The sequence below is a fragment of the Colletes gigas genome, unplaced genomic scaffold, assembly GCF_013123115.1.
Source record: "Colletes gigas isolate AHSC1104 unplaced genomic scaffold, ASM1312311v1 Colletes_gigas_Sc00004, whole genome shotgun sequence".
NCBI classification, from domain to species: Eukaryota; Metazoa; Arthropoda; class Insecta; order Hymenoptera; family Colletidae; genus Colletes; species Colletes gigas.
In genome coordinates this window covers 9,667,670-9,690,385 of record NW_025106633.1, presented here as the reverse complement: position 1 = coordinate 9,690,385, position 22,716 = coordinate 9,667,670, and the positions used below count along the sequence as shown (strand labels likewise).

Sequence of the window (22,716 nt, the reverse complement as noted above, 5' to 3'; positions counted from 1 at the left end):
CGCTAACTTTCCTCCGACCGTGATACAAACGATAGCTCGCGTCGAGTCTCTCGCGCATCCCTCAGCGACGACGTTTGAAATCACCGGAAACGAACCCCGATCGTCTCGTTTTACCATCGATCTGTCGCGGACTCGACCAACGCACGATCGAGGAAAATTGAGTGCCGCGCGCCGCTCACTGAAATTTTTTCCCGAGGATTCAGAAACAGTGGGCCACCTGTTGCTGAAAGAAACGGCCGGGGAAACGACGAGCGCGAAAATTCTCGCGATTCGACGTCCAACGCCATACACAATTTTCGCTCTTCAGACAATTCGAATCTACGCATTATCATTCCTCGAGCTATTTTGTTATTTTGACGCTTTATCGAATAAAACTATGTCTAGCGCATCAAGACGTTTAATTTCAAAGGTGTAATAAACTTATTTAATTTGAGATAATATTCAAAAGTTTCATTTATGTTTATGAGGATACGAGCAATATCAGGATTCGATTCTCGGTTTTAGGACAACAAATTCCAAGCGATTGGCAAATAAAGTAGAAACGTGGAAAATCTAATTAACCGTGTCTTTTTAAAGGTAACGACTTAGTCGTTAAATTTAATAACGGTGGAGAAAATTAGGTAGAGAAAACGGGGATTCGGTTGACTCGTTCGAAACGAACGCCACATCGGCGCGTCGCGAACCTACTTACCCGTGGATCTTTCACGTCGATGAAGACAGTATTAATTACATCCAACAATTAGGTCAGGAACCATCGTTACTTTCTCGTTTATTCGAGCAAAGGAAATTATTGTATCTTGTAATAATCCTTCTTTCAAACCACTATAATTTCATCCTAATTTATAATTGTTAAAATACTATTTAATATTCATTTTGTCAAAATGAAAACTGGTCGATAAAGTGTTAAGAAAGTAATCCACGTTTGCTTTTTAGAGACTCGTTAATAATTTCGAATCCCTTAAAATACGTTATGTTTTCGAACCGTAAATTTTCCGTTGACCGTAAACGGAGAAACTGGAATTCTATTTGGTACGAAGGAACCCCCGAAGTTGTGTCGTATTGTCACTGTAAAGTGACGTATCGTAAACCCACGGTTTGGACGGATCCGCGGTGAAAGGCTAACGTAACGACGGAAAGCTCGCGTCGGGTTTTTCGAAGGATGGTGATCTGGGTCCCCGAGTCGCGTCTCCACGGCGGACGAGAACGTTTCGGATATTTGGGAAATCGTTCGTCGATGTCATTTTCCAGCTTGATTGGTTTTTCAAATCCACCTTCCTCGGCTCGTTTTCGGGCGAAGCGTCTCGGAACGAGTAACGCGGTTTTCGTTAGAGGATACTTGGCCAGGATGGGTTGGAGGATAATTTAGGACTTCGGACGAGCTTCCAGTTTTCTCGCGAGAATAATTTGCAAGTTCGAACAAGTTTCCAGTCTTCTCGTCGAGTACGAGGGGAAGCAACGGGCTGTTTACTTATAAACTAGAAGCATCGAGTTTCCGGAGGTATACAAATACACGGTACTTGACATCGATTAGAAGCATCGAACTTTCAACGAAGCGTTATTCGTAATAAGTTGTAAATAAGGTTGGCTTTTTTCTCCTGTACGCGATGCTAGCGACTAAACGGCCAGAGCTAGAAGCCAGCAGTTCTCTCGCTCGCCAGCAGAGGGCTACGCTCTCTCGCGAGTATTTAAACGACCATCTTCTTATATGTACTCCTCGAGCGACCGTTAAAAGTTACTCTTTACCTCCATAGAACAAATTATGACAAATTAATAAATTTAAGCAAACTGCATTACTCTCTCGAACTTTATTGCATCGAGAGATACCTTTGAAACTCTGAAATAAACCCAAAAGAAAAATCCTATGAAAGTTCCATGAAAGAACTTGCTGGACAAATATTATTCCACGGGAATAATCGAGTACGCGTGTTCTAATACGCTTCGAAAAATACACGTATTAAGCATACATACGGTGAATTAAGAACGTGCATAGTGAAAAAGCACGAGCGGGGCTAAACGCAAGGTTTTTCGAGGGTCGCGTAACTCCCGTTCGACGATCAATATATTAATTGGCAATTACAGACTTTCGTCGAGCTGCGAGATATATCCTTTGGCGATTAATACGGCATTAACTCCGAAATTCAGTAATGGAAGTTCATCTCTGGCAATTTTTCGATCGGGGAATTACGCGGGGCGGGAGGGAGGAGATCGGAAGCGAAAATCAAGTCGCGAGTTTCTCATCGGTTCCCGATAATCCTCGAAGCGGTTTTCCGTCCGGAGACCATCTTTACCCGGGGTACAATCGATTCTCTCTGGATTTACGAGCGAGGTGGAGGGAACCGTTCGACGCGAATCGAAAAACGAAAAAACGATTTCTGTCGGATGCCGGGGAAGGGGGTGTTCGATACGCGAAGCGTGACAAACCGAAGGCCACAAATATTTTTGTCAAACGATTTTGTAATGCGATTACGCGACGGCACGGAACGTACTTGGATCGAGGGAAGCCGAAACTCGATGAACCGCCTGGCAATGGTCGGATCGACGGTCGAAGCTTTTTCGCTTACCCGAAACGCGTCGAAAACCGCTGGAACCGAATTCGATAAATCTTATCGTCGCCGGGTGACCGTTGCGTCCCCACGATAAACGGTTTCGATATCTCCGTCGAATCTATTCGCTCGAATTTGTTTCGCGAGCGCGACCGCAGCGCCACATCGACCGTTGAAAGATTTAAGAGGTTATTTTCATCGAACGGGTTAACAAAGAAAATGTCGATTCTTTTTTAATTAGATTCCTCTGCGAGCTTTTTGGACACAGTAGGAAGGAATTATTGGAATATTGGAAGGATGAATTTAGACTTGGAAAACGTTAGCGACCGATTCGTAAAATAATAATGAAAGTTTGAACTCGGCACCGCGTTGGCCGCAACGCGAGCTTGCTGGGCCGAAACAACGAGCTGGCAAATAAAACGGGACGAACGCTCCCATCCCCGGTTACACTGTAACGCGCCTGCAACCTATTTAGCTTGTCAACGTTCAATGATTTTGATATTCCACCACTTTCCGTACACTTACCCATTTTAGCTTGTGCATTATTTTGGACGTGCTCGCGCGTCGGACCGCGAAAATCACTTTGACGCAATATTTTCGGAAATAGTCGAGCAAATACAGCTTTGCTTTTGCCAAGAACGTGTCAAAAGGTTCAAAAAAGGAATTTGCGCACTGGATTTTACAGCCACGTTTTTCAAAAACCATATTCCTTTGGAAGGTGTGAAACAGAAATCAATTTTTTCAGAAGTTACCCAGCAGTCATGAAAATATTGCAATATGGCGTAGACACGCAGTTTGCAAGGAGAAGAGGAATTATAATTTCTACATTTCAATTATGTGAATATTTAAAACTACAGAACGTGTAAATATTGTTGTTTAGTTTCAATAAAAATTTAAGATTTGTTTGGAATTTGTTAAAATATATATGAAATATCGAAACGATACGAGCGCCAATTATCCATGTTTGTTTTCTTTAGCCATTCGCCCGCGTAATCCCGTCGATTTTATATAATTCTACGAATATTATGCCCGATGGAAACCATCAAGCGACAGTACCCGAATATGCGTTTAATTTGTATCGCCTAATGTATTTACTGTACGATTAAATACACTCGATAATATTTTAATCAGTCAATTTCCTGCCGGTTTTCCAAATTTATTTCGTTCGTATAATCTCGTAATATAATAATTTTATAACGAGCAATACATACGTTCGAAGGGGTTTCTGTACGTTTCAGTTTGCATACGCGAAAATCCATACAGGTGTTATAGAAATTTCGTCGACCAAAGGTTCGTCTGGAAAATCGCAAGCGCGTAGGAAAAAATCGGACAGGGTCGGCCGAAACCGCGGCACGGCGCCACAAAGTTCGTCCGTAACGAGCGTTCGGTGTTTTCCCTCGTCTCTCTTCCCCTCCAGCTTCGCAAAATATCCGCAATTCCCGATCTCCGTTGACGCAATCACCGCACCGACACTTTGAATTCTCTCTCCGCGGGCTAATAATCGATACACGAATTCCTATCGCTCGACCACCGCGTCCACAGAAGTCTCTCGTCTCTCTCGGCAAAAATGGCGACGACGGTTGAAATCGGCGCGAAAACGGTCGCGCGGCGATAAACGCGCCCTGAAATAATTATTAGGCGGAATCGACGAGGACCGTTCGACATCGTGGCGCGTACGTAACGTTCCCTCTTAATTATTAATCGACCTCTCTCGATACTTCTTCGTCGTGCGGTGTCGTCGACCATAAAATCGAAAGCTTTTACCAGACTGCTCGCGTGGGATGGAGCAAACGGTTTGGATAGGACATACAGGGTGTCCCGCGACGCTTTACCGATCGATTCTGCGTTAGAATTATCGATCGTACCATTAACTGTAAATCTCAATCGATAATCTAAGCAAATAGCTAACGAGACACCGTATAATTATGTAATCTTAATATGCTCAGTGTTCTGAGTCGTAACTACGTTCATTCTGTTTTTTTAATTAAAACAAATATATATAAGCAGATGTAAAAGTGTTCTGCTCGATAATTCCCAAACATTCTGCGTATAAAAATAATAAAATATGTTTCAGAACACCCGGTATGTCCTCGAAAAGAGGATGTATCGTCGGTGCAGCGCGACTCCCGTAGCCGTACGCGGAAAAGATTCTAACAGATTCCGTATTTTCTTTCTGTTCCAGCGAATGCAACCAGATTGAGGCATTCGAGACACCTGGACACGAGATCGCAGTTCTCCACTGACGAGGAATTAACGGTGAGTGCTTTTAGAATCCCTGTTGATTCGATTTCTCACCCTTGAAACGGCCCCCCCGCATCCTTCCGCCCAGTTTCCCATTCTCTTGCACGTGATCCCTCTTCCTCCTCCTCTTCCTTTTCCGCGAGATCTTTTCTTTTCGAACAGTTGAAAACCGCGTCGTTTCTCACCGCGGCCCGTGGATAATAGATTCGCCGCGTTGAGTTCCGCGAACGCGAAACGACTGAAATATTTACGCGATCCCGGTTCCCGCTTCCGTTAGATCGATCCTCCCGATTCACCTTTTTACCGATCGCCGAATCCTCGGATCCGACGGCGAAAAGAAGCAGCTTCGGCTAACGTCGTTAACCGTGCTCAATTTTAACGACGCCCGGAGTTACCCGGTCGACGGTGGATCCTCGCGGTATCGTGTTTAACCCGTGGCAACTTCTCGAACGCGATCGATTCCCAACGAGTATCCTCGAAACTTTGGTTATTTTGGAAAACGAAATCAGCTTTTAACCGAAGAAAGACTCGAAGAATAGACCACGCTCAGCGTATGCATTGTGAATTACAACAGACGTAATATGTAAAGGACAGCAAAATATTGGTTATAAAGAAAATATATCATTGCTTCTAAAATTTAGCAAAATAATCAGCGTACAATACGCTATAAACTTCCTAAGGATCGTTCGATTATATATTATCTTTCAATATTCTCCCTGCGATTTACACGATACGGACAGTACTCTCGGCCGTTTAAAACATTAAACGGTTGAATTGTTTGGCCCGATTTTCTCAAGAGCATCCGTTAGAATGCACCTTCAAAGTTAGTTATTAGATACTCTCTTGTGTTCAGCCAACAATGCACGGAACTGAACTTGCAAATAGTCCATTAATAGAGACTGCAATTTAGTAATCTTAGTCGCGTTTGAGAAGAGGTAACCGTGAGCTCAAGGAGACTTTTAACGAACGAGATCTCGTAAATATAACGTCCATCTTGACTCGACCGTGGCGAGACGACGACTGACTTTTTTTTTCTCCTTTTTTTTCCATCGAAAAGCGTCTACGACGTTTTTTATGTGGCACGGCCAGACGGTTATTTTGCATTGTGTGTGCTGTGGCTCGTTCTCGCAGGGTATCGCGTTACAGTCGAAGCGTCTGAAATGTCCTCGAGTTCCACGAATTCACAGAAGGGATTACGATAAGATGGCCGACCAAATAATTGAGTAACCGTCGGGATGTTTTTTTTCTCGCGACTCCGTTGGGATTTGATTTTTGTTTTTACGCTCGCAGATGCAGCAGGTCGAAAATCACAATCACAAGCCGGTGTTTTCGAATTGCTCGAATTACGCGCCGATCGTGAAGGAGGAGGAACCAACGGGTACCGTGGTGATTCAAGTGCACGCTGAGGACAGGGACCATCCGGACGAGGGAGGTACGTTGAAATCTAAAAAGGGACGGTTTCGAGACGGAAAAGTCCCGGAGATCTGCCATTTAAGAATCTGGAGCAACCGGTCTATTCGATAGCTCTGTCGCTCGTGGCGTGTTAAATTTATCAAGTTAAATGCGTCGCGTCTTTAATTATTCTCTAGTGAGATCGTGATTAATCCACGATCAAAGCGTTTAAATGTTTAGTATTTACACGGAGAACATTAATCTATTTATTTATGCAAAAATGAAAAATCGCGGAACGTTCGTCGATTCGGGAATGTTTTCATACCGCGAAATAAACATCGAACAGTTTGTTAATAAATATGTAGATGTTTCGACCGTAAACAGATAAGGCGAACAAATTTGTTTGCTCGTTTCTGGTCGATCGAAATGTTTGGGAATATAAACGGTTTCGAATTCGTTGATTTCACAGTGTAAATAATTTTTATTAATCGTTCGGAACAATATGCACGCAGGTACGATCACGTACAGCTTCGTAACAGCTCCCGGCGAGAAGCTGAAATTCGAGATCAACAACAGGACCGGATTAATCAGGACTACTCAAGTGCTGGACAGAGACGAACCAGCTAGGGAAAAGGAAGCTTATCTGACCGTTCTCGCGACCGACAACGGAAGACCTCAACTGGACGACGTGTGCACGTTCAAAGTCACCATCGAAGACGTGAACGACAACTCGCCGGTTTTTGACAAAGTGGTAAGTGGCTTCGAAGCTGGGTCGATTCGAGTGCTCTATGGGTCATCGGTCGATTCGTCCACGGTTCTCTCGTACCGACGAGAATCGATCGCTTCGGACACGGCGGTCACTTACCGTCCGCTGATCCCACGACTATGCCAATTCTCGTATACGCTGTCTATTGTCTTTTCTATTAACACACGAATTCCCTGCTTTTTCTAATAACAGTGTATAAACTGAATTTGGAACATATACGAACTTCAATCTGGTAGGTTTCAATCGGTAAGAGCTGCTTGACATATTTCGATTCGAAGCTCCGACACGGAAGAAACATTTTCTGATTAAAAAGTGCCGGTCACCGGTGACCACCATAGCAATCAACGCGATAACCGTGAAAAATCGATACTTTTTCGAGACCTACGATGATTTCAGACTCGTGAATTTTTGTATCCCGAATAGAATTTGAAATTAACTTGGCAGATTCGAAGCAGTTTGATCGATCTTGAACTGGCCGCGGTTTCTTTCGATACCACACGCTCTCGAGACTTATTCATGAATAATTTTTGCTCTTCCGCCAACGTACGCGTGCCCCCACCTTTATACGACTGTGCTACTAACCACCTTTTGCTTCGTTTTTGTTTCTTTTTCTAACCCCAGGTCTTCCGTGGATACGTATGGAAGGTTGGTCTCGAATTTTGCGGTGTGAATGTAATTTCGATGTTTTTCTGTGGGAATGCGAATGCGAATGCGAATGCGTCGTTTTTTTCGTTCCGCATCAGATCGCTTGCGCGATTCGGACGGTACGATCGCGCTGCTTCGGAGAGATGGAAGCTGCAATTTATTGCGATTAATACATTCGAGACCGTCCCGCTCGTCTATTTTATTTTTTTGCTTCTAATAGAAACGCAAATATTAAAATAGAAACAAATACACAAACGGACGCGTGCACGAAATTTAAAATTTTATCAGAAACGGTACTGAAGTACCAACTTTGTTGTTTTTCCTATTAGTATGTGGCGACACCTCCCGTAATCGACGCCAGAGGTCCTGCTCTCTCGCAAGCGCTCGACTAACCCTTTCGTTTCTATACAGGGTGTTCGACCAACCCTCGAAATAATTTTAATAGAGGATTCTAGAGGCCAAAATAAGACGAAAATCAAGAATATCAATTTCTTGACTGAGGCTTCATTAAAAAGATATTAAAAAATTTCAAATCATTCTGGAAAAATTATTTTCAGTCGCGGGGCTCGATTACAATCATTCTTGGTCATTAGACATACCCTCGAAATCCTAACCACTTTCTAGAAAAAAATTCGAGAAGGTGTGAAATTTTTCGACGAAATAAAAAACTTTCAAATCGTTTTGGAAAAATTATTTTCGGTTGCGAGGGTCAATTACAATCATTTTTGGTGAATAGACATACCCCCGAAATCCTACGTAGTTTCGAGAAAAAAATTCGAGAAGATGGACAAATTTTTGGCAAAATTAAAAAATTTCAAATCGTTCTAAAAAAATTATTTTCAGTTCCGGGGATCGATTACAATCATTTTTGGTGAATAGACATACCCTCGAATTCCTACCCACTTTCTAGAAAAAAATTCGAGAATGTATTAAACTTTTCGACGGGGAAAAAAAAATTTCAAATCATTTTGGAAAAATTATTTTCGGTTGCGGGGTTCAATTACAATCATTTTTGGTGAATAGACATATCCCCGAAGTCTTGCGCATTTTCGAGAAAAAAATTCAGTACGGATAGAACTTTGAACGTTAATAACTTTTTAACGAAGCCTTCATCAACAAATTGGTATTCTTGATTTTCGTGTTATTTTGGCCTCTAGAATCTCCTATTAAAATTTTTCACCCTGTATACGTTTCTCGATCAACCATTCAATATTTCGACGTCCAAGGCAGGACCTGCTAGGATCACCTAACTGTGATGAGTCTACTAAGCAGCCTCAGGAGGAAAACATCTATCTCGTTTTACTATTCCTCTGTATAGCCGCCATACACTTTAGAAAAATAAAACGAGTCGGTCTCGAATCGATAGAATTCATTTAGTAATGATACGAAATACAAGGAACAAATTAAGAAAAGTTGTAAAACGAGATTTTAGCGCAATCTTACCGATCGTATCGCCGCTTGTCGTTAACGTATGGTCTGGGTTAGATCTCGACGCATGCACCTAAACGCGTGTAGGAATTTAGAAGAGAAAACTCGCGACAGGGACGAAATTCGTTTCGTGCCGCTTGCACGGAGAGACGTCCCCATCGATCGTGTGCACCAAAAAATCGCAAAATCGTCGACGTGTGCGTTGTTCGAGCGAAACCGAATCTCGTTTGTTTTCCGGTTGGCGTCGTCGTCGACGCGTAGGCGTACACCGAGTCTGTGCCGCAAGACTTGCCACTTGGTCGCGAGGTGATGAGGGTCTCCGCCACCGACATCGACGACGGCAACAATTCCGTCGTCTACTACAGCCTGTCGCCGAAGAGGCCGGAAGACGGAGTCTACTTTCGAATCGATCGCAACACCGGCGTCATATTCCTCAATAGAACCATCGACGTGAGTATCGTCGTCCATCATCGATGGATTTCTTAAACGATCGATCGATCGAACGAGCTTTTTCACCCGCAGAGGAATCCGGATTACAAGTTCAGCATGACCGCGACGGCGGAGGATCAGGGCGAGAATCCCAAGGCGAGCGTGATCGACCTGGACATTCGAGTGGTGGAGTCGCACAAAAAGGCACCGGCTTTCTTGCCCAGGCCCTCGGAGCCCATCAGGCTTCCGGAGAGCTTCAGCGACTTCGATCAGAGTATCGTGAGACTTAAGGCCGTCTCGAACAGCGGCGACAACAGTGGCCTCCTTTTCGAGCTCGTCCCCGGCAGAACCGAGCAAACCAACAAAGGGAACACGTTCAGGTGAGCGGCCGCGACCTCCTCTTTTTCCGCGTCGGACCAGTCGCGAGTCGATCTTGAAAACGAGTTTCCATTCGATACGGATAAACGCAACTAGTCCCCGTTTATGTAAAATTCAATTCCAGTTGACGTTAAATACGTAAGATAAACAATACTTTGTGATCCTCGCCAGGCTGGAGTCGACCAAGGATGTGGCGGACATCAAGCTCGCCCAGCATCTCGACTACGAGAGCAACACGGTGTACACGTTGATCGTACGGGTGCAGAACAAGTATCAGTTGGCTGCAGAGACCGTGATCGACATAGAAGTGCTGGACGTGAACGACAATATTCCGGTGTTTCGTGAAATGAAGAAGGGCAGCGTGCTAGAGAACGAACCGCCTGGCGTGCCCGTGATGCAAGTGCGGGCCATCGACGCGGATGGGACATCAGCGCACAATCAGGTACACTTTATCGACCAGGACGTCGCTACCGATCGGTAAACGCTGCCGGTAAAAAAGGTCGGTCAATAGGCCTCCGGTCGGTAAGTGTTGTCGGTAAAAAGGCGGCCTATTGGTTACCGGTCGGTAAAAGCGTTGGCGGGAAGTTCCAATGTCTTCGTAAAAATTCTTCGACGAACTATCTTCTCGGTTTCTTTGCCATTAAGGTGACGTACGTGCTGGACAACTTTCGGGATTTGTTCGCGATCGACAAGTACACCGGCAACATCACCACTCTGACGACGTTCGACAGAGAAGTCGAGGACACTTACAACGTGAAGGTGATCGCCGTGGATAATTCGCCTAGCGCCCTGTTCCAAAACGGCGAGCACAACAAAGGTCAGCAGGTGTTCCGTATCGAGATAGCGGACAAGAACGACAACGCGCCGCACTTCACCCAAGCCGTCTACACGGCGAACTCGATCCTCGAGAACGCCAACATCAACGCCCCGGTCACCGAGGTGAAGGCACTCGATTCGGACACTGCCAGCCCGGTCACTTACAGCATCATATACGGGAACACCGACGACAGCTTTTACATCGAGGGCACCACGGGCAAGATCCGCGTGAACAAGCCTTTGGACTACGAGAAGATCACGGAATACAACTTGACGGTCAGGGCCTTCGACGGGCTGTACAACGACACCGCCCAGGTGAAGATCTTCATCGAGAACGTCAACGACAATCCCCCCGTCTTCGAGGACTTTGACAAAAATCCGACCATCGAGGAAGAGAAGCTGGTCGAAGGTAAGCCCCGAGATCGAGATTTCCTATTTTATCCTCGAGTTTGAAGGCAAGAGTCACCGTGACAGGAACGTCTTCATTGCCCCGCAGGTTGCATCACCACCGTCGTCGCTTACGATCCCGATATAAAGAACAGAAGCGCCGATCAGCATATCGCGTACTTCATCGTGAAGGAGGATCAACAGCCTCTGATAGGAATCGACAAGACCGGTTGCATGACGTTGAAGAAGCCTCTGGATCGGGACTCGCCGTTAGGCTATTCGATGTGGACGGTACGTACATAGAAATTTGGAAAAGCGATCAACCTCCTCGTGGACCATCTTAAATAAATTTGATACGCGTTTCAGGTGATAGTGATGGCGCGTGACGAAGACGGATCGCCGACAGCTTTGCGGGAACTGGTAATGGTGAACATCACGTTGATAGACATAAACGACAACGCGCCGTTTCTGGACATGCAGCAACCGGTGGTGTGGCGCGAGAACCGTCCGCCTGGAAAGATCACGGAGCTGAAGGCCCGGGACTACGATTCCGACGAGAACGGTCCGCCGTTTCATTACCGGTTCGACGAAGAATATTTGTCCAGGCATTCGATCCGCGACGAAATCATGTCCAAGTTTTCGATCCGCGACGGGAATTTGTACGCGGAGGTAGAGTTCGACAGGGAGGAACGAAAGAGCTACGAGCTTCCTATCGCGATCACGGACAGCGGGCATCCGCCAATGACGGACACGTCGATGCTGGTCGTAATCATCGGGGACGAGAACGACAATCCGATGTCGGAGGGCTCGAGTTCCATATTCGTGTACAACTACAAGGGCGAGGCGCCCGACACGAAGATCGGACGGGTCTACGTGAACGATGCGGACGACTGGGACCTGCCCGACAAACACTTCGCCTGGGGGATGATGCAGAAGGAGGGCTTTCTCTTGAACCAAGAAACCGGTATGATCACGATGCTCTCCGGTACACCGAACGACACTTACGTCCTGAAGTTCATCGTCACCGAGAGCAGCAAGCACATACCCGAGCACCGGGTGCACGCTTACGTGAACGTCACCGTGAAGGAGCTGCCCGAGGAGGCGGTGACCAGGTCCGGATCCGTGCGGTTCGCCGGGATGAGCGCCGAGGAGTTCGTTGCACCAGACGCATCTGGCATCAGCAAGAAGGAGATTTTTCAGGAGAGGATCGCTAACATGTTGAACGCATCCGTGGAGAACGTGGACGTGTTCACCGTGCTCCACTCGCCCCACCACAACAACAAAAGCCTACTCGACGTCAGGTTCTCCGCGCACGGCAGTCCCTATTACGCTCCTGAAAGGTTGAACACGATCCTGGCGGGACGCATGAAGGAGATAGAGCGAGAGCTCAAGACGAACGTCCTGCTGGTGAACATCGACGAGTGTCTGATTGAGAAGCTGCATTGCAACGACTCGTGTCGCAGTTTCCTGAACGCCAGCACGGTCCCGTCCGCCGTCTACACGAACACGACCTCGTTCGTCGGCGTACGGGCGGTCGTGGACCCGCAGTGCACCTGCCACGTGGCAGAGCCAATCGTTTGCTTGAACGGAGGCACCCCGTTGGCGGAGCACTGCGAGTGCCCGCCCGGTTTTGAAGGCCCCAGGTGCGAGCTGCTGGGCATCGGCTTCCACGGTGACGGATGGGCCGTCATGCCACCGCCTGGTCAAGCTTGCGACGACTCCCATTTGAGTAAGTGCGCTGAAAAAGGGTTCAATAAAGTTTAAACCTTTGAGTGCTGAGTACTCCTAGCCAGAGGGTTCATTGGAGACTGAATACTGTTGCGGTAAGTGAGTTCGTAGCACTCAAAGGTTTAATCCTAGATGGCCAAAGGAAAAATTGCTAATATCTACGCATAGGAATAGAAATAAAGTTGTTGCGTTTGTCAGGTCTCGAGATAACACCTCACGTGGACAATGGCCTGGTGTTTTACTTCGGCCCCATGACCCACAACTCGGAGATCCAAGACTTCATGGCTTTGGAGCTTCAGCATGGGTTCGCGGTGGTTTACATGGATTACGGCACGGGCACCGTGAGGCTCGATCAGAAGCAAATAAAACTCACCGACGGCAAGAGTCACAGGATAGACGTCTACTGGACGAAGAACGTAAGCTACCTGTTCCTGTTCTTTCGTTGGAGTAAAAGAGTAATAAAGTTTCGAAATTGATCGAATTTTTCTCACGGGTTACAGTCGATCGAGATGAAAGTGGACAATTGCGGTATATCGGCGTGCATGAGCCTAACCGCGCCGCAAGGCTCGAACGAGTTCCTGAACGTGAACAGCCCGATACAGATCGGAGGTACCCTGACCAACCTGGCGCACCTTGCCTCGCAGTTTGGATGGGATCACAAACCGACCGACAGAGGATTCGTCGGTTGCATACGCAACATGACCTTCAACGGAAACGTAATATCCCGTGCTAAATTAGCCAAAGTAGCAACGTTACCAACGCGGGAAAGACTCGTTTCTAACCGAGGTTATCGATCTTCGCGTGTTTCAGACGTATAATTTGGGGATGCCCTCGTTGTCGAGGAACGCGGATCCAGGTTGCGATCACAGAATGGCGAAAGCCGTTTCCTTCGGAATCGATACGAACTTTCTGGTCGCTATACTGGTTTGCGTGGCGATCTTGTTGATACTGTTGCTGGCGGTGGTGGTGCATAGGCGAAAAACGGACGACCTGTACAAGGACATGGACGATATTAGAGAAAATATTATTAATTACGAGGATGAAGGGGGCGGCGAGGTCGACACCGGTTACGACCTGAACGTTTTGAGGACTATTTACGACGCTCCGCCCATCGATTCGAAAATTGCACCTGTCGGATTGCAGGGAAGAGGTAAGGTCTGGGTTAGGTCTGGGTTAGGTCTGGGTTAGCTCTGGGTTAGCTCTGGGTTAGGTCTGGATTAGGTCTGGGTTAGATCTGGGTTAGATCTGGGTTAGGTCTGGATTAGGTCTGGGTTAGCTCTAGGTTAGGTCTAGGTTAGGTCTGGGTTAGGTCTGGGTTAGGTCTGGGTTAGGTCTGGGTTAGCTCTGGATTAGATCTGGGTTAGGTCTGGGTTAGGTCTGGGTTAGCTCTAGGTTAGGTCTGGGTTAGGTCTGGGTTAGGTAATATAAAACCTTAATCTAATTTACACACCGTTTTCTTTCGTTCGTTTTTAAGCTCCCGACGAAGTTCCAGACATTTGCGGCTTCTTGGACGGCAAGAAGGAGAGCTGCGACAAAGATCCCGACACGAATCCGTTCGACGACGTGAGGCACTACGCGTACGAGGGCGAAGGCAACTCCGAGGGCTCCTTGTCGTCCTTAGCTTCGTGTACGTATCTCGTTAACAGTAAACGTGTGTCGTCTTCGACCAGCAATCTGACCGATCGCGTTCCTTTTGCCAACAGGTACCGACGACGGAGACCTCAAGTTCAACTATCTGTCGAATTTCGGACCGAGGTTCCGAAAACTGGCAGACATGTACGGCGAAGAGCCCAGCGACGAGGAGAGCGACGGCGTCGGGGAACGGGAGAGCGAGAGCTGGTGTTGAGCCACGAGATCGATCAAATTATCACGGAATCATTCGCGAGTTTCTCTCATTTTGTACTTAACCGACGCGAGGACTTTATTTTGCGTTTTCACGTCGCCGTAGCTCGACCAAGGGGACACGGACCAGGGACAACTTCCTTTCCCTTTCGTCGAGTTTTACGTTTCACGGATGCCAAAGCGGCAAAAGACAAACTGGACACAAAGTATTTTGCCGACAACGACGACACTCGTTCGCGCGCGTTTCGTTTCGACGGACTGTCGCGACGATGGGATCGTCGCGTATTATTTTACTTGCAGGGACCGACGGTTTTCGTTGCAGCGAGCGAAGAAATCAAATTCCCGCCGTGTTTTGGCGGGGGGAACGGTTCCCTCGTTTCGCGCGACCACGAGTCGATGGAGGTCGAGGGATTAGGGTAAACGACGAAACGAACGATATTGTATTTTGTTTCTACGCGGCTCGTATCGAAACAGAAACGAACCACGCTATCTTTTATTTTGTTATTTGTTTTTTCGAAATCGTCGGACAGCGATAAAAGGTCATAGAGATACCCTTAAAGGGGCACGCCACTCGAACGGCTCAAAAAACGATTGAATTTTAATTTTCTTTCCTCAGGTTAAATCTTCATTATTTATGTTGACATATAAACGAGTCATCCAAATGCAGTCTTCTTTTATGGATTGCACAACAATCTGCAGTGCAATTTTTCTCAAAATTTATAGTTTACTCTCATTCCAAGTATAGTCACCTCTCCTACAGTCTACCAGAATGCATTTAAAGAACGTATGGTTACATAGTTTTCCAGTATTATTTCTACACGCAAAGTCAAGGAAGTACATTGACGTTGAAAAGAAACCCACGTGCTATACCTTTGTCAATTATTAGAATTTCAAACAAATCCCTTTGAAGCAACGTTTTAGACGCATGAAACTTTGTAAAAAAAATGCAAGAAAATTCTTTCGAGACCGGCTGGGTGGTGTGCAACCCCTTGAGGACGCAACGGCCAAGAAAGACTGCGACTGTGTTCATTGTACCAGTTGAAACGACAAGTCCTCGAGCAGCTAGTAGTAACAGGAGACGATGCTATTTTTTAATTTCAACAGTAATGTCGCGTGCATTCCGACAGCGAGCCAGAGATGGACAAAATTTTCTCTGAACATTGCTACTCGTGATCGTAACAACGAAAGATTAAAAACAAAAATAAGATTAACGGGACAAATGAAATTTTGGCCGTTTCTGCGTCGAACGGAAGCACGCGAGGCCATCCACTTCTCGATTGCTCGCGATTATTCTCCGACCGGACGAATCGCGAGATACGGCTTGATCTCCGACGGCGAAGGAATGTAACAATCCTTCGGAGAAGTACGTGCAGCGTTTGTAAGTTTGGCAATCATTCGAGTTACGAGGTTTTTGGACTATTTTTTTATACGTTACATTATATAAATATAAATATATATATATATATATGTGTATGTATGTATATGTATACTAAACGCGAAGAGATATAGGGAAGACGTGCCGAGAATTATACCTACCAGTGACGCGAGTGCGACGTCCGTTGCGATGCACAAGGCGAAACAAAATGGCGACTCGAACGACGTAGGAGGAACGGTACGCAATGGCACCGAAGAGAGAGAGAAACAAGAGCGGGCATCGCTCTCCATTATTTAACTTATAGAATATTTTATTAACTGGATGTGCGTGAGTGAGAAAATCGTGTATCGAGTGAGGAAAAACTTCACGTAATAGCGAATACAGATATAATAGATTATAAATAGTAATACAAATACAAATATATACGTACATACAGGTACGTGTAGCGTCCCCGAGACGATTCGCGGACGCAACGACGACGATTTACGCGCACGCGCGTCTCTCCGTGGCGTGCACGTGTTCCTCGAGGTTTGCGATTACCCGTCGAGCCGCGGATAATTATTGTAAGTGACACGGTGTAGATCGTATTTAAGGATGTGTGGCGTGATACGTCGCGGGTGGCGTTAGAGAAACGACTCGAAAACCGATGAAAGGAGATCGAGTGCCATACCGTGCAACCCGACGTTGATTTATCGTTTTTAGCCTGTAATCGAATACCTACCGAATATAGTTTTACTGGGAAAAAAGATTTCGCGGACGAAACAAACGCGATACGTATATTACGTTGGACGCGAACAATTCCGTGGCGACGAATCGATTCCCGTAACGGGAAGTTGCCTCGTCCCGGAACTGATTGCCACCCCCATTTACTTCTCTTCCATTTTTGTCACGCGTATCGCGTGATCGTCGATCGTCGATCGTGTATCGCTCCATCTCGAAGAACAATTTCTACGCCTATATATATGTATATGTATGTATATGTATGTATACATATATGTATGTATATTCGTGTACCTATGTACGCGTGCACGCACGTACGTACACGCATATATATGTGATAATAATTTGTAAGCTTTTTGTACGATAAATCAATGACGATATAATATGTATAAATACGTAAAACGCATCGTCCGCGCATTAGACGCGTCGAGAGAGAGAGAAAAAAAAAGCTAAGGTTTAATTTATACGATCAAGAAATGCAGCTTAGGCGAAAAGCGTGTGATCTCAGAGGATATGTGAAACCGGGTGGTGAATCCTGCGTATCGATACACGAACGAATGGCTGCCCAGCTTCTTTAGAACGCTTGCCACCGGGAGAACAAACGACGAAACTGCGAACTAATGGCGCCACCGTCGGAACCATTGTCGATGTCGTGTACGTCATATCAACGCGCTTGTTTTTTCAGCGATACAATTTGCAAGTACAAAGAACGTGTTTCCGTCGGTGATCGTCGCGGATCCGCAGGAGGCGAAACAAGATCGCGATGAAATCGAAACACGAACGAGACGAACATTTTTGGCTGCGATTCCGAACGAAATTTGAAGGGGAGGGAAGACTCCCGCCCTCCAAATTTCACGTCGATCGGAAGAACGTCCGAAACTCTGCACCCGTTTTATGGTTTTTTTGGTTCGAGTCGTTCGCCATCTTTCGATTTCATCGCGGCAAGTCGACGCGTAGAAGACACACGGCACGGAAAAGCCGTTCGCGATAATTTTACTCTGAACACTGCCCTTCTATACTAGAGAAAGAAAAAAAAAATAATAAGAGACAAAAAAAATCATTTTCACGCCGCGAATTCTTTTTCGACGCTTTCCCATTCGATTCGATCGACTCGACTATCCTGCCGCGCTCGGCGAAAGAACGAAGAAGCGAATACCCATCGTAACCTGATTGTACGTAGAGAGAGAGAGTGAGGGAGAGATTGGGAACGATGAAGAAAGATACGCGCGTACACAGGCTTCTTGTACATTACCCGAGGTACGCGTAAACGATTAGTTTGGCGACCTACTCAACATGTGATAGTCGATGGCAAGGCATGTATGTTGCACACCTTTGTCCTTTACCCGCGATCCATCTATCGTCGTCAGAGATACGTGTAATTTCCTTTTTTTGTAGCAATAAAGTGGAATTCGAATACAAACGTGGAGCGCGTCCCCCCGCTACAGAACACCCTGAACGCTAAATGGGCCGGAAATTGCTGGACCGAGAGAGACCAGAAACGTTTAATTAACCGGATTCTGGTCGGGCTTCGCGTCTCGACGCTCAGATTTATCCGTCACAGAACGAGGAGGAAACCTTTCTCGGCCACCGATTGAGAAACGCTCGAAGAAGCCAGGAACTACGTCGCAAAATTCGCTTCCAATAATTGTTAAAGAAAAAAAAACACAAACGACTATTTAAAAATTATTTTTTATTTTATTTATTGTATCTACCAGGACGCATTTTTTAAGTTACGTTTAGTTTGCAATCGTCTGAAATTAAAAGTCTGTCTGACGGTCTATGCGTTGAAGGGCAAAGCTTTTATGCTCGAATCTGGGGCGAGAAAACGATCCATCACGAAGCTTAATAATAACTTTGTTTCACGGTGGGCTTAAAGGGAGAAGTTATTGTACTTTGAATGAAAGGTGTGTAGAATAACCTAAGGTTCGGGGAGGTTGCACGGGCTTTGTGTCTTGTTTGAAAATGTATATTGAAAGTGAACGGTATTAGCAAAAGAATCATAAATTGCCACTGCAACGACCGGTGGTAGGTTGTTCTAATCCTGAGACGGCTTTTATTTTTACGCGTATAGTGGACATACGTGACTGGATTTTTTCCCACATAAGTGACCATAGTTATCTGCATCAATTCTTAGAAGCCAAGAGGCTTCAAACATCGAGCATAACCCTTGGGAAAATTGTAACGAGAGATCCTAGAGACCAAAATAAGACGAAAATAGAGAGTACTAATTTGTTGATGAAGACTTTATTAAAAAGTTATTAACGTTTAAAGTTCCACCAGTACTGAATTTTTTTCTAGAAAGTGGGTAGGATTTCGGGGGTATGTCTATTCACCAAAAGTGATTGTAATTGACCCCTGCAACTGAAAATAATTTTTTTAGAACAATTTGAAACTTTTTAATTTCGTCGAAAAATGTCACTACCTATTCGAATTTTTTTCTGCAAAATGGGTAGGATTTCGGGGGTATGTCCATTCACCAAAAATGATTCTAATTGACCCTCGAAACTGAAAATAATTTTTTTAGAACGATTTGAAACTTTTTAATTTCGTCGAAAAATTCACTACCTATTCGAATTTTTTTCTGGAAAATGGGTAGGATTTCGGGAGTATGTCTATTCACGAAAAATGATTGTAATTACCTCCCGGACCAGAAGATAATTTTTTTAGAACGATTTGAAATTTTTATTTTTCGTCGAAAAATTTCACTACCTATTCGATTTTTTTTCTCGAAACTGTGTAGGATTTCGGAGTATGTATATTCATAAAAAATGATTGTAATTGATTCCTGCAACTGAAAATAATTTTTTTAGAACGATTTGAAATTTTTTTTTTTCGTCGAAAAATTAGGCACCTACCCCCTGTCGATTTTTCTTAAAAATTCGATTTTCATTTTTAATAATTTTGTTTGTCGCCCGACAAACAACTTTACTGTAGGTGCCCATGAGGTCTAGTTTCATTGAAATATATTCACTATTGTAGGAGTTCTGGCTGTTTGAAAATTGGACCATTTTGTATGGGGTTTTCTCACTTTACGGGGTTAAGGAACAACTTTTCGAATATTTTCAGATTTTCTACATATTCTTCACCAAAATACGCGTTGTTTGCCGTTTGAAACATTAAAATCCTCCAATCCGTTCAGAAGTTATGATATTTTAAAGATTCACATGAAATTTTCTAAAAAATGAAGATTAGAAATGTATTCTAAAAAATGCGTAAAATCTCCTATTAAAATTTTTCCCAGTTTTCACACTTATCCTCTTTCCTTATCTCCTTTGAATTCTAAGAAATAACCATGCCCACATAAGTGTCCGCGGTCGGTCCCCAGGTTGGTCACTTATGTGGGCACTACTATATCTATTAAAGCTACTAGATAGAAATCATATTGTACAGGGAGTGTCGACTGTAATTTAAAAAAAAAACGCGTCTTCCATTTCGTCGAACCACCCTGCTCAAAGGATGCTCCTCGACGCCGGCGCGTCGCTCCAGTTTTCGGAAGAACTTCAAGAACAGCCATCAAAACTATAAAAGCATCCACGGTGTCGTTCGTGTCAAACAAACTCGTCCATCCCGAAGAACGCGAACGATCGTGACCGTCATCTGGCGAGCAAATTATCATTGTAATCTTCCGAAAGCGTGCATCGATATGTAAGTACTCTCTTCGCGTCGCGATCGAAGCCGGGACCTTGACTGGAATCGCGTTTCCGCTTTTACGATCAACGGCGTAGAAACGATACATCGCGTCACGAGATAAAATTCCAGCTAACGATCGTTTCGTTTTAGGTATCGAAAGTTTCGACGTTGCTCTCTAGCGATAATCATCTTGTTATGCTTGATCTTCGACTCCGGAACGGAGGCTCAGCTGAACTTCTCCACCGGCTGGGGAAAGAGAAGCCAGAGGGTGGGATTCACCGAGTCGGGTAGCCTCGAGTGCGTTCCCCGTGGAAGACCGTCCCTGGAACAGCTGCTGAACGTTTACAATTTCATTCAGGTATCCCCTGAATCGCTATCTCACGTTAATTATCACGATGAACCTCCAACGAGAAAGTCGAACGACTTTATTCGCGAACTAGCAAAAGCAATTTATGACCAGACGATCGTCCTGACATATACATATATCCGCGATAATGCAATTCTCTCGAAAAAAAAGCGCTCGAGAAGCTTCGCCACCTGGCGGTAACATCGCAGTACTGCTACGGGCGAGGTATCGCGCGGGCCGAATATGCGTATGCGCGCGCAAGTAGCCCGTCGTATACAGGGGTCGCGTGGTCCGCCAAACAGTCGTACACATGAAATCTTTGCATATAAATTACATGTTAATAACGCGCTTCTGAGACATGCTACATAGCCTATGCCCATCCTAGAGTATGCAGGAATAACGTGTCAAAATTTGAGGAAGATCGGTTCAATAGGTCTTGAGCTTTGCGCGAACATAAAAATCGGCTCTCTCTTTATATAATAGTATAGATAACGTACTAATATTGCAGACGGAAGCCCAAAAGATGTTGGACTGTCGGAAGCTGAACGAGTGAACTCTGGAAGCTCGAGCTGGTTCAACGGAAGCATCGAAGACACTGGACATAGCCGGGCTACTTTGCTCGAAGAATTTTCTAACGTCTGTTAACGCAACCTGTTCGAGAACACCGGACGAGAGCAGAGGAATTTCGAGTCATTTCCGTCTGGCTCCGCGTCCGGATGTAGCGAGCACAGGTTGCTTAGAAAGATTTTCGAGCGGTCGTAGCTTGTAAAATTAGCGATACGAACGATAATACAAACAATGAGTAGTAAAAAAAACGAATCGATTTCCAATCGTTACTCTCTCTGCGTTCGCTGTTTCAACCGTCGTAACTTTTGATTAAGCGCGACTTAACGATCTCGTGAACGTATATATTTTCTGGAACTCTATCGACGAAGTTCGTTTTAACTTGATCGCGAACGCAGGTAGGTCAACGTGGAACCGGTCTACCATTTTCTTTTCCGTTGATCTTTCCTATAACGCGCGTTTTTCGACGAGACACGCCTCGAGAATGTGGAAATCCGTGTGGATTCTGTGCGTTTTGACGGCCCTCGCGGACGCTGGTCCCGAAGGTAATGAACAGAGCTCGGATATGCCGGCGAACTCTTCTCCAGTGCCGATCTGGCAATACTGGAAGACCGACGGGTTCGTCTGCAAGACGCAGGGTTATTTCGCGGACCAAAAGAAATGCAAGTATTTCTACAAATGCACCTCGTACTTGCTCGGCCATCCGCTTCGGTTCGTTTATCAATGTGACGGCGATCTCGTCTACTCGATCGAGAAAAACAATTGCGTGAGACCTGAAGAAAGCGGACGCGTCGAGTGTGGCGGAGTTGTGGATCAAACGGAACAACAATCCACGATATCGGATCAAGGTAGTCGTAAGTACAGGTAGCCCTCCTACAACACGGTATCTTATAACACGATGAGAAAATTACGAAAACCTTTCTGCAACACTGTACTTCTGCAGCACTGGATAACGTGATTTTTGCTTAACATATTTAAAAACTAAATTACCTTAAAATAATGACGCGAACCCTGGGAAAAATTGTAATGGGCGATTTTAGAGGCCAAAATAGGACGAAAATAAAGAATACCAATTTGTTGATGGAGGCTTTGTTAAAAAGTTATTGATGTTTAAAGTTCCGTCAGTATTGAATTTTTTTCTCGAAAATGCGCAGGATTTCGGGGGTATATCCATTCACTAAAAATGATTATAATTGACCCCTGCAACCGAAAATAATTTTTCCAGAACGATTTAAAATTGTTCAATTTTGCCGAAAAATTTCACTAACTATTCGAATTTTTTTCTCGAAACTGCGTAGGATTTCGGTGGTATGTCTATTCACCAAAAATGATTGCAATTTACCCCCGCAACCGAAAATAATTTTTTTAGAACGATTTAAAATTGTTCAATTTTGCCGAAAAATTTCACTAACTATTCGAATTTTTTTCTCGAAACTGCGTAGGATTTCGGGGGTATGTCTATTCGCCAAAAATGATTGCAATTGCC

General features: G+C 45.1%; 2 protein-coding genes across 3 annotated transcripts in view; both read left to right on the top strand.

The window, feature by feature from the left end:
• Positions 1 to 15,755, top strand: part of LOC122405064 (DE-cadherin) — an 88,583-nt gene extending 72,828 nt beyond the window's left edge. The window contains exons 2-16 of one of the 2 annotated variants that reach the window (XM_043409550.1): positions 4,726 to 4,799; positions 6,075 to 6,216; positions 6,689 to 6,927; positions 7,564 to 7,587; positions 9,277 to 9,465; positions 9,538 to 9,824; positions 9,994 to 10,264; positions 10,468 to 11,047; positions 11,135 to 11,316; positions 11,392 to 12,754; positions 12,952 to 13,169; positions 13,254 to 13,469; positions 13,564 to 13,903; positions 14,228 to 14,380; positions 14,457 to 15,755. In XM_043409550.1, the coding sequence (XP_043265485.1) occupies positions 4,726 to 4,799; positions 6,075 to 6,216; positions 6,689 to 6,927; positions 7,564 to 7,587; positions 9,277 to 9,465; positions 9,538 to 9,824; positions 9,994 to 10,264; positions 10,468 to 11,047; positions 11,135 to 11,316; positions 11,392 to 12,754; positions 12,952 to 13,169; positions 13,254 to 13,469; positions 13,564 to 13,903; positions 14,228 to 14,380; positions 14,457 to 14,599 (4,421 nt within the window). In that variant the 3' untranslated portion in view covers positions 14,600 to 15,755. The remainder of the gene's footprint in view (positions 1 to 4,725; positions 4,800 to 6,074; positions 6,217 to 6,688; positions 6,928 to 7,563; positions 7,588 to 9,276; positions 9,466 to 9,537; positions 9,825 to 9,993; positions 10,265 to 10,467; positions 11,048 to 11,134; positions 11,317 to 11,391; positions 12,755 to 12,951; positions 13,170 to 13,253; positions 13,470 to 13,563; positions 13,904 to 14,227; positions 14,381 to 14,456) is intronic. The other variant, XM_043409548.1, reaches the window with a different exon arrangement.
• A 4,502-nt stretch (positions 15,756 to 20,257) lies between these two features.
• LOC122405365 (hypertrehalosaemic prohormone) lies at positions 20,258 to 21,456 on the top strand. Its single transcript, XM_043410049.1, has 3 exons — positions 20,258 to 20,335; positions 20,471 to 20,678; positions 21,175 to 21,456. Coding segments are annotated over exons 1-3 (255 nt in total). The 5' UTR covers positions 20,258 to 20,333; the 3' UTR covers positions 21,220 to 21,456.
• The last annotated feature ends 1,260 nt before the right edge of the window (positions 21,457 to 22,716 follow it).

Excerpts from the sequence above, each read along its gene's own strand:
- LOC122405365 (XM_043410049.1), top strand. Across the intron at positions 20,679-21,174 it reads ACGTTTACAATTTCATTCAG|ACGGAAGCCCAAAAGATGTT; the intron begins GTATCCCCTGAA and ends CTAATATTGCAG.